The 12025-nt window shown below is 37.5% G+C and overlaps 1 protein-coding gene across 3 annotated transcripts in view; it reads left to right on the forward strand.

Moving 5' to 3' along the window:
• LOC593450 (oxysterol-binding protein-related protein 8) overlaps window positions 1-12025 on the forward strand; it is a 45911-nt gene that overhangs the window by 14473 nt on the left and 19413 nt on the right. For 2 of the 3 annotated variants that reach the window (XM_030989127.1, XM_030989128.1), the window contains 3 exons: window positions 6618-6713; window positions 8149-8250; window positions 10935-11015. In XM_030989127.1, the coding sequence (XP_030844987.1) occupies window positions 6618-6713; window positions 8149-8250; window positions 10935-11015 (279 nt within the window). Of the gene's footprint in view, window positions 1-6617; window positions 6714-7309; window positions 7393-8148; window positions 8251-10934; window positions 11016-12025 lie in introns of those variants that run through there. The other variant, XM_030989129.1, reaches the window with a different exon arrangement.

Below are 12025 nucleotides of genomic sequence, written 5' to 3' on the forward strand. Positions count from 1 at the left end.
ATACTTGCTCAAGCGTGCAATGCAACAACCTTTCTCATTTGCAAGGTCGAGCCGGTACGCCATATAGCATACCCAAGCTACCCTCGTCATTCCCATCATGGTTTATATTGTCTAAACCACACACAGATGGCTTGAGAGAAAACAAAAACAAGGAATGAAATTGCCAAAATAACCTGAATATTAGAACAAATCGTCGCTGTTTTCACGAAGTGACGGTAGTGAAAAAAAATTGCATTCACTTTGCGTGACGATTTTCCTCACTACCGTCACTTCGTGAAAACAAGGACGAAATATTGAATGCACATATTGTTGTTCTATAGAACTGTATATACACCTCCAAATTCAGAATTTCCATCATGCAGTTATATTTCAACCTCAGCCTGCAGACACAATGAAATACAGTATCACTTTGAAACATACTGAATTCGTCGTTTTATATATTGTGTTGTATTGCACTCTGGAGTAGTCAATATTTGTAGTCATGATTTTAAAAGTTTGTCATAGTTATTGATTTAGCTTCTTCACAATTCAATGTTTACATAAACCAGGAACAAGCAAGATATCTTCTCTCTGTCGTTTACATTCGCCCAACATCTATGACTCCTACTTCTAGTGCCACTCCCACTTCTGTGGTGAATAGATCCCAATATAGAAGGAGATTGATCCTTATTTGGTGCCCCTCCCCCTTTCCTACTTCTAGTGCCACTCCCACTTCTGTGTTGAATAGATCCCAATATAGAAGGAGATTAATCCTTAGTTGGTGCCCCCCCCCCTTCCTACTTCTAGTGTCACACCCACTTCTGTGTTGAATATATCCCAATATAGAAGGAGATTGATCCTTATTTGGTGCCCCTCCCCCCTTTCCTACTTCTAGTGCCACACCCACTTCTGTGTTGAATAGATCCCAATATAGAAGGAGATTAATCCCTATTTGGTGCCCCCCCCCCCTTCCTACTTCTAGTGCCACACCCACTTGTGTGGTGAATAGATCCCAATATAGAAGGAGATTGATCCTTATTTGGTGCCCTCCCCCCTTTCCTACTTCTAGTGCCACACCCACTTCTGTGGTGAATAGATCCCAATATAGAAGGAGATTGATCCTTATTTGGTGCCCCTCCCCCCCCCCCCCCCTTTCCTATTTCTAGTGCCACTCCCACTTCTGTGTTGAATAGATCCCAATATAGAAGGAGATTAATCCTTAGTTGGTGCCCTTCCCCTCTTTAGTCTATTCTCCAGGCACAGACTATAATTTGACACTTTACAACAATTCATGAAGCCTTGAGCAGAGTCTAGCTCTGTCAGCTTAAAGAGCCTATGCAGTATGTTGTGACTTGCTGTCAGCCTAGTCTCGAAACTGTGCAGACACTGTTTAATGTAACTAACAAGGGGGCAGACCACCTTTTGCCTAGTTTAAAGTACATTTCTGAAAATAGAAGGAAAAGTTAAATGTCTTATGGTGTATGAACATTGTATCATATGAAAATAGTAAAATTTGGCGGGGCTCATCATGAGCATGCATTATTGATTGGCTGGCTTTTAGTCTCAGGTCAGAACGTTGATCTCTTCAAAATTTGTTTGTCAAGATGATGTTGCTTTCTAGTCTGTACGCTTTCTTTGCTGTATGATCCTTTTGCTATACGATAATTCTTCATACTACGTTTCTTCATTCGTTTCTTCATACAACGTTTCTTCATACAACGTTTCTTTATACAACGTTTCTTCATACAACGTTTCTTCATACAACGTTTCTTCAGACACCGTTTCTTCATACAACATTTCTTCATACAACATTTCTTCATTCGACGTTTCTTCAAAACGTTTCTTTATACATGTATGAGTTTTGTAGATTGTCTGTGGTCTGAATAAGCTTTATTAATGGCTGAGCACTATTCACCCATAGGTTGTCATTGTTTAGTCTTGGCATTCCAAATTCCATTGCATTCAAAGTTTAAAGATCAAGGTTAAGCTGAAGAGATATTCAAAAGCAGGGTTTGGTTTGGCTTCAACATGCTTCATTTATTTCTATTCATTTTTTTTCCACTGAAGTGAACTATGAAGGTAATATGATTCATTGCATCTTTTTTTTTAAACCTTGTGAAGGCATGGAAAACGTTTTATTTTGTTTGTTCATTGTTGTTGCAAAGTTAGAATCATTCAATAAGTATGAACAGTTATTAAATATCAGCTGGGATTCTTGAATAGTATCTTAGTACACGTGTGTGTTTGGGGGGGGGGGGGGTAGCAGACATTGTTTCTATTTAGCCTTTTATATTGAGAATCAAATGCCAAGTTGCAATGTTGAACTGTTCAATCATTTTGAAAAGAATACAAAAATTACTACACTAATGATACTTTCCCAGCACATTGAGATATGAATTGAATGGCTACCCCTCACAGCCTACTCTTAACGCTCTTATTTTTGTGTGATTCATTTTTCGCGCCGAGCGACCCCAAAACATATTTATCGGTTCTTAAATCTGCGTTGTACACTTCACTCCATTGTTTTCATTCCTATCGGCGCACGAAAAGTGCATGATTTGATTTGATTTGCTTATATTTTTGTAAGTTCTGAAATTCGTGCTTGCCGATGTTAGCGCAAAAATCCGTGAAAATTAATGTACTGCAAATATTTCTACTTTTACAGTATTCTATCATATTATAACAAAAAAACATGAACAATCGTGACGTCTTTAAATGATATATTTCACAATGCCTCTTGAGTCTTGACAATTTGATAATATTCTAATAATGTATGGTGAACCACTGAAGTATGGCCTAACAGTGTGCTATGTACTATGGAGTAGTGGTTACGTTTGATTAAAAATGTGTATGACGTCATGGTCACAAGACAATTGCGCAATCCTCTGACTTGGCAAATAATCTTTTTCAAAGAGTGAAATAATTGTGGTTTAGCAAAGTACACTTGTTTCGACATGTGTATTCAGTTGCATCATTTTAATACGTTAATAATGATGACGATGGTGATAATAATACAGATTTTGAAAGCACACTTTCTGACAAAATTAATATATCACTCAGCCGTGCTAAATTTACTAATTGCATCATTAAATTGCATGTAAGTTAAGATGTGAACAGCTTATATTATTTCTCCCATACTGGTAGACTTATATTTTGTCTTTGTGTCTTTGAGACAGTGTCAGTATAAGTTATTTAAACATACCATACATAATTTTCTCCAGATATCAATCCAAAAATGAATATTTACTCTTTAATTACTGTACGTAATGTTCATGCTGCCCAAATGATTCTAGATTTTACCCTTTCGAGCTTGCAGTGCAGCAACATGATTGGAAAAATACAGTTTACAAAAGGAACATTGGACGTGCTTCTACATGTACAGTGTTTCAAAATATTGATAATTTTCCAATATTTGATACATGACATTTACATTAGATAACTGAAAAGTTTGGTCCAAACATTTGTGTGTAGTCCCATATACCCATATTGGTGTTTCCCCATTGCTTCCAGAAAGCTTCTCTCACAGTATAATTCCATGAGCAGACCTGAGCTTGAGTTGATATATGGTGAATGTTGACAAAAGATTCAGGAAAGGTTATTCACTTCAGTTTGATAGATGAGTCCACCGAGCAATTACTTTTGCAGAAAATGATTGAGGAGCATACAAACTATAGAACAATGTGTTACGGTATAAAGAAACAGTTATTTTGAAGAGATGATAAGCTCTGCCCAGTATATGATGTTATATGAGTGAGAGTGTCGTGGTCGAGTGGTTTAAGGTGCTTGATTGGAAATGCGAAGATCGAGGGTTCGAATCCTGACACAGCACTGATATCCTTTAGCAAGATATTAACCTGCACTTGCTACTCTCCACCCAGGTGTTAAATGGGTACTCGGTAGGATGCGACCGTCATTGTTGGTCAAACAGTTTTTGAGCGTCAAGTAACGCCTGACTGGAATGCTCCCCAGGGAGTGGAGATTGTGCACACAGTGTGTGCGGGCAAGCACTGAATCCAATGACCAGGTAATGGTATATTTGTAAAGCGCTTAGAGACAATTGTATTAAGCGCTATATAAAAGCTAAACATTATTATTATTATTACGATAGGACTGCAGCAGGACCCTCATTCTTTATCAAGTTATTATTCAAAAAGGTTCTCAAATGTGCGTCTGCTAAACAGGGTGTATTTTACACAACGTTTCTTTATAGGACATTCAGACTACCATGTACATGTAGCGTTCTAACTGGACAATGAATTCTAGTCTGGTTAACAGAATTTGTTTTTATTTGTTATTTGGTTTTTCTGTGATATTATTCGATTATACTCGTTTATGCCCTTCCTGGGCTAGCTCCTAAGTTAGCTCCTCCCAATGACTGTAAGTGTAATTAAACTAATGTCCATTTGCATAGTGCAGAAATACATTATTAGTCCTTTTCAAAGACCTCTACATTCAGCCTCTCCCTTCTCTTCATCCTTCTCTCCCTTCTCTTCATCCTTCTCTCCCTTCTCTTCATCCGTCTCTCCCTTCCCTTCATCCGTCTCTCCCTTCTCTTCATCCGTCTCTCCCTTCTCTTCATCCGTCTCTCCCTTCTCTTCATCCTTCTCTCCCTTCTCTTCATCCGTCTCTCCCTTCTCTTCATCCGTCTCTCCCTTCCCTTCATCCGTCTCTCCCTTCTCTTCATCCGTCTCTCCCTTCTCTTCATCCGTCTCTCCCTTCTCTTCATCCGTCTCTCCCTTCTCTTGATCTGTCTTTCCCTTCTCTTGATCCGTCTCTCCCTTCTCTTGATCCGTCTCTCCCTTCTCTTCATCCGTCTCTCCCTTCTCTTCATCCTTCTCTCCCTTCTCTTCATCCGTCTCTCCCTTCTCTTCATCCGTCTCTCCCTTCTCTTCATCCGTCTCTCCCTTCTCTTCATCCGTCTCTCCCTTCTCTTCATCCGTCTCTCCCTTCTTTTCATCCGTCTCTCCCTTCTCTTCATCCGTCTCTCCCTTCTCTTCATCCGTCTCTCCCTTCTCTTCATCCGTCTCTCCCTTCTCTTCATCCGTCTCTCCCTTCTCTTCATCCTTCTCTCCCATTCTTTTCCTTACCTTTTACTTCTATTTTTGACCCAATTACCTCAATTACGGTATTTGCTTACTATACAATTCATCTGAATGTGATCTTTTCTGTATTAAATACCAGACTGAAAATATTTGGCTTGCTCTGTTTGTAAAGGACTGAAATATGTTAGTATCAACCTATAAATACCCCTTTCAAACTGGCCTGATTTTCATCGGATGCATCCGGACGCATCCAATGAAACGGCCACTATGAATGGTACAGAGGAGAAAAAGCTGATAGAATAGCTGATGAAAAGAAGAGAAATAGGCGATTAAATTCTCTTTCTATCAGTGAAAAAGCCACTGTGAATGCGGGAGAAAATGAAGATTAAAAGGCTGATGAAAATGGTTAAAAGTTACAGTGTACGCGCGCTTGATCGTAACCAGCTGTGTTTGTTGACTTATGGTTGAACATGCTGCATGCTAGCTAGATGGAGCGCGGGCTTAATAGTTGCGCAATAATTCTTCACATCCGGCAAGGGCTCACCACAGCGAGTAAATTTCACCCGCAGTATGAAAAGGACAGCAGCGAAAGCGGCGGTTTCACCTTTGTTTACGATAGGAAAATTCAATCGGTATTTTCATCGGTGTGACTCCGATAGAAGCACTTTGAAAGGGGTATTTAGTCTCAATATATTTCACCCATGTCAAAGTTCATAGAAGATCGGATGACTATCTCAAGCCTGTACTTGTTGGCACATACCTGACCCATGTGGAATTATTTTGTATTGGAAGACAGTCATACATGTATATTTTCAAGGTTTTCTGACTTCCTTTCACCTCCTGCTGTCAAGGATTTGTTCTTGTTATTATTTTTTTTTTTTTAACATTGATACATACTGTACATGTAATCCAATCAGAAAATGTTATTTTTTTAAGTTTGTGATTTATTCTCTGCAGATTTATGCAAAGACTATTCATTAGCGTTTTTTCTGATTTGTTGCTGTGTGTTTCAAAATAATGCTTGATATGAGATGGGAGTGGCAATTAGATCATGAAACCAGAAATTTGCGAGTGATGCCAGATTTCGCAAAAGTATCATGCCAAAAAAATAATTGAACCACAATCAACAAAACACTTGTTTTTTGCAATTCATGACGATTTGTTGTGAAAAAGCTGTCCTTGCAAAAAGTGAGTGAAGTTTTGTGTCCCAAGACCTGATCTTTCTTTTTCAAGCTGTTATGGATGGATGGATGAACAATGAATGAATGAATGAATTAACTTATAAATAAATTACTTAATAGATTAATAAATGAATGGATGAATAGAAAAAAAAAGATAAATTAACAAATTAATGAATCAACTAATGAGGAGAGCCTCCTACAGAAACTCAGTTTCTTTTGCTAATCCTCAGGCATTAGTTAATGGCTTTTTTTTCCTGGTATTGTACTGATTATTGTAATTTGTTTTCTTGTGTTCTTTGTTATTGTTACACTCCTTTATGTTCCTGGAAATGAAATGAAATAAATAAAAAGAATAAATGAGATAATGAATGAATCAGTCAATAATATCAATGTTTCTCTTTATGTCTTCCTGCAGTCGGAGGGAAAGCTTAACAGCACTGGTGAATACCTAACCCATCACAGCCATGGGACCACCACGCCTACAAAACTCTCCAAGAGAGAGTCACTTAAGGTACAACCCTTCTTCATCTCTTCTTAATTAATACCTAACCCATCACAGCCATGGGACCACCACGCCTACAAAACTCTCCAAGAGAGAGTCCCCTAAGGTACATCCCTTCTTCATCTCTTCTTAATTAATACCTAACCCATCACAGCCATGGGACCACCACGCCTACAAAACTCTCCAAGAGAGAGTCACTTAAGGTACAACCCTTCTTCATCTCTTCTTAACTAATACCCAACCCATCACAGCCATGGGACCACCACGCCTACAAAACTCTCCAAGAGAGAGTCACTTAAGGTACAACCCTTCTTCATCTCTTCTTAACTAATACCCAACCCATCACAGCCATGGGACCACCACGCCTACAAAACTCTCCAAGAGAGAGTCACTTAAGGTACAACCCTTCTTCATCTCTTCTTAACTAATACCCAACCTATCACAGCCATGGGATCACCACGCCTACAAAACTCTCCAAGAGAGAGTCACTTAAGGTACATTCCTTCTTCATCTCTTCTTAATTAATACCTAACCCATCACAGCCATGGGACCACCACGCCTACAAAACTCTCCAAGAGAGAGTCACTTAAGGTACATCCCTTCTTCATCTCTTCTTAATTGATACCTAACCCATCACAGCCATAGGACCACCACGCCTACAAAACTCTCCAAGAGAGAGTCACTTAAGGTACAACAAAACATTCCTCCCTTGGTTAATAATTCATATTGTTTGAGAGTTACCAGTTATGATATAAAGCTCCCTTTTAGATACACTGTGTCTTAGCAAAATGTAGTGGAATGGCATATGGAGAATGGAAAATGCATGAAGACATAATTTCTACAATTGGCGGCAGAACCATGTGGGTATTCTGAAAAATATTTCTTTAATATTGCGAACGAAAAGTCAGGTGGAATTTCACATGAAAATACAAAAAGATAGATGACAATGGTAGAAAATAATGTATACAAAGTCAAGGAATTTGTAGAGTCTGATACATATAAATAACAATGTGCTACAATCAAATTATTACACATTATCAAATAGATTTATGTAAGCTCATGAGTACAATATTTCATAATGATTGTATTTAACATCAGAAGTAATTAGAATATGTACATGTACGTCTATAAACTGAGCAGTATATAATAATAGTGATAATAATAATGGATAAAAACAAAACAAAGGTCACAAACATTTCTTGTTCTGATTTGAAAGATCTTGTGTCACATCCAAAAGGAATATTTACCTGTTTCGATGTTTAAAGTTCAGACATCTTCCTCAGACACGAATTTGCAGACGAATCAAGCTGCCAATTTTTTCCAATCGGAATTTTGGATGTGGTACAAAAACTCTCAAATCATTATTACAAACATTCTGATGAAACTCTTAAATTTAGTTTTAAAAAAATTGAATTCCATATTCTTTCTTTCTTTCTACTTTCAGGCGCAAAAGAAGAATTACAGAAGGGAGAAGAAGAGAGTGACCAAGGAACTCCTTTCAGCTCTCAAAGATCCATCTATTATTGTGATGGCAGATTACATGAAGGTAAGAACTCCTTTCAGCTCTCAAAGATCCCTCCATTATTGTGATGGCAGATTACATGAAGGTAAGAACTGAAATCACTACGAGGTCTTGTAACTTCAATTGGCAACACTTAAACTATGTGTTGCCAAATTACTGATGTGTAATTGTAAAATAAAAAACTTTTGCAGAAATTATGGCTGTACTGCAATCAGTTTGTGGTATTACTATTGCTAATCACGATTACGTGCAAAATTTTCTCGTCTTTCCGTCTTTCTTTGTCAGCCTGGTATCTCTTGTTATTACCCTTCTCATTTTATTTTTCCTTCTCTCTTTTTGCTGTCTCTTTGTCTCTCTCCTTCTTATGTCTTTCTTGCTTTAACCCTAACAGTAAAAAAAAAAAAAGATCTACGGTAGTTGGCAAATCTATTTTGAAACCAATCTCAGAATGTACTACCAAACCTGTATAATATGGGAGTGCTTGCATTTGTTAAATCTCCAAAGTACTGTTGATGATTCCAATAATGTTATTATATTTGTTTAGCTTTATGCCTCATCACCATTACCCATAATGCTTTCAGAACCAATTTCAAAAGGATGTTCAAACGTGCATGATCCAAAAAAAAAAAAGGAGTAAAGAATGAAAAAATGAAAAAAATGTTTTAAAATCCCAAGGACTTTCCGTCCAAGAGACTTTTGATTTAAATGCACCTGAAGGAACAAGTAACCATGGCAACTATTTGCTTGATACCTCATTTTGTGATCGAGAAGGAATTGAAAGTGATATGAATGCTATGAGAGAGACTGACATTGTGTCACTACTCCGTGGCTATAAATACTCCTATGAGAAAGCATTTGTTTGGTTTTGATATGCTTTCACACAAGAAACTTGACATTCACAAATACACTCGCCCGCCGCTGAGCTGGGTTTAATAAAGCATCTAGCGATAAAGAGTAAGCCTTTTTGAGAACAATATCTTGGCTTTCTCTCTCTCCTATGATTTGCAGTTCGTGCGGAAGACTGATTTGAGAGGGTTGGTTTCAGGTTCTCTGTTTGGATAACTGAAGCGCGATCAAAGAAATAAAGTGCAATGCATGTTCTTTGGATAAATTTAAGTGTGATATACATGTACCGGTAGCTAAAAGTTGCATTGTGATGTAAGTACTTAATTACCCCCCAAAAGGCACTTTTGTTATTATTTACATAGTATTTTTTTTTTTTTTTAATATAGAGACAAAGTTATTAAATTAATTTTTGGATTCATTATTGACTTGGAGTAGTTTTTAAAATGTAATTGATTGTTAAAGGGTTATCATCAATGAAAAATATGAATAATGTATTCTTTCAACAGTGGCAGAAATTATTTTTTACTGGTCCAAATACACAAATAATCTTCTTGGTTATGATATCTCAAGTCACTACTCATTCCTGTCTCCCTGCTCCCAACTGACAATTTACTTGCATATATTATAAATATATAAACTCACAGTTTGCTTGTTTTCTTAGGGGCCCCTTAATATTCCAGTCAAATTTAAAGGTAAAGATCAGTTTTGGAAATGCCCCCCTCTCAAAAAATGAAATGGAAGCTCTTATTACCTATCATGTGAAAGAATATGTTTTGACTAATACGTAATGATACAAATTTTGCCGAGAAACCACCTATTAATTGATACATTTGGCAAATTATTATATCTGTTTGGACCTGATAGATATCGCGCACGTGTCGCATAGTCCCATATACATCTTTCTGTGTACAGTGCTTGTAACTTTACCAAGACTTGGCCAAATTTCTGATCATTTTGATGATTCCAGAACCTTGCAGTACACACCAATACTTATATGCTAGATGATCAACCTTTTCTGATCGATTTCACACCGTTTCTTTCACAATGCAATCACATGACCATAACTGGTCTTTATCTTTAAACACGGTTACTCCTGTCATTGTTCCATTGAGGTCGCATGCACTTCACTTGCTTGGTCATGATAATCATATCTTTACACTTACAAGTGTAGTTGAAATTACTGTTATATGTCGGAACTTGAATACTTTCTGAGCTATTATTCTGACAAACATTCTAGTAAACACGACAAGACACACAATGTGGTCAATTGTCACGAATGAGTATGTGCTTTAGAAATGTGGTATATCATTATTATTATTATGATGGTGAGTAACCCAACACCCCCCCCCCCCCCTCCCTCCACAAAACAATAAAAATCATTTAGTATTCATGTGATGATGTAGCCTTCCAAAAAGTTCCGTAAATAGGTTTTCCCCTTGGAATCATCCAATGGTGGTGTTTGCAATTACCTGTATAGGTTTTTGAATGGCTGGATGTTCTTGGAGGTGTGTCTAATTGGTATTTTACAGCTGTGTATCAATCACACATGATTATATATGTCTGGGACTGAACTTACGCTTCACCATATTTAAAAGACATGATTTGATTTGGAACTGGGTCCATCTAAGTTGGTGTGTTGGGGAAGACAGACAGCTGACTGACGCCAACTGCTTTTCTGTCTTTCCCAGTTAGAATCATGAACAGACATTTTTGGTAGTTTTTCAGTCTCATCAGCGCCTTTGATTAGGCAACTAGATATTGGCGCTTTAGAAATACCTGGATTGGATTAGATTGGAACTAACTCACACCTTCGTGCATGATGTCTTACTTCTTTTATCTGTGTGCATTATTTTAAAATGTAGGTGAGAGGGAGTTGGAAAGGATGGACCAAGCTATGGTGTGTGTTGAAACCAGGTCTACTCGTCATCTACAAGAGCCCAAAGGTAAGAATCTACACCAGGGTCCTGTTTCATAAAACTTGTCATCAGTGACAAATGACAGTTTTTGTTATAAGCTACTGAAATCCTTGCTTCTGATTGGTCATCAGCAGATTTGTCACTGATTTTTGTCATTTGTCGTTGAAAAAAGGCTTTGTGAAACAGGTCCCTGAACCCTGTTTCATAAAAACTTCTTATCACTGAATAACAAGTGCCTCAGATCTATGACAAATCTGCTCACAGCCAATCAAATGCAAGGATTTCAGCAGCTTATATTAGTATAGCTTTTTGTTAATATTGATAACAAGTCTTATGAAACAGGACCCTGTTTTCACAAAACTTGTTGGAATCAAATATTTAGTATGTGAGGGGAAAAGTGTATGGTAGGCCATGTACATATCGTCCCTATTTTCACAAAGTGACGGTAGTGAGGAAAATCGTCACGCAAACTGTATGCAATTTTTTTTTTTCACTACCGTCACTTTGTGAAAACAGCGACGATATGCATGGCCATATCACTGGTAGATTTGAACTTTAAGTTAGTGAAACCTCAAAGTTTCAGACAATCCACTACTGACTATAGGGATTCACATGGGACAGAAAAAACAAGTGTAAAGAGTTTTAACCTACCAAGTAACTACGAGATAGCCAAAACTCAACACCCTATGTTTCATAGTTACTGCACTTACAAGAGGATCAAGTAAACTTTTATCCCAAACCACAAATGCTTCTGTACGATTAACCAATCTGCACGAAATTCTGGAAGTTTAAAACCACCTGCTTATACAGTGTATTGCTTGTGGTTTTAACCCAACTATTGAAAACATAATTCTTGACGTATGTGCACTTGCAATTATCATTGGCGCTGTGGGGATAAACATCTACAAATCCATATGTTTGGAATAGTAAAGATGAATACACTGTGATAAGATTTTCAGTCTGTCTTATTAGCTTTTGTTGCAGATGTCCACTGTACATTGTACATGTATGTTTTGTTCTGGGCCCCATTTCTCAAA

Source organism: Strongylocentrotus purpuratus, unplaced genomic scaffold, assembly GCF_000002235.5.
Source record: "Strongylocentrotus purpuratus isolate Spur 01 unplaced genomic scaffold, Spur_5.0 spur5_scaffold_18, whole genome shotgun sequence".
NCBI classification, from domain to species: domain Eukaryota; kingdom Metazoa; phylum Echinodermata; class Echinoidea; order Camarodonta; family Strongylocentrotidae; genus Strongylocentrotus; species Strongylocentrotus purpuratus.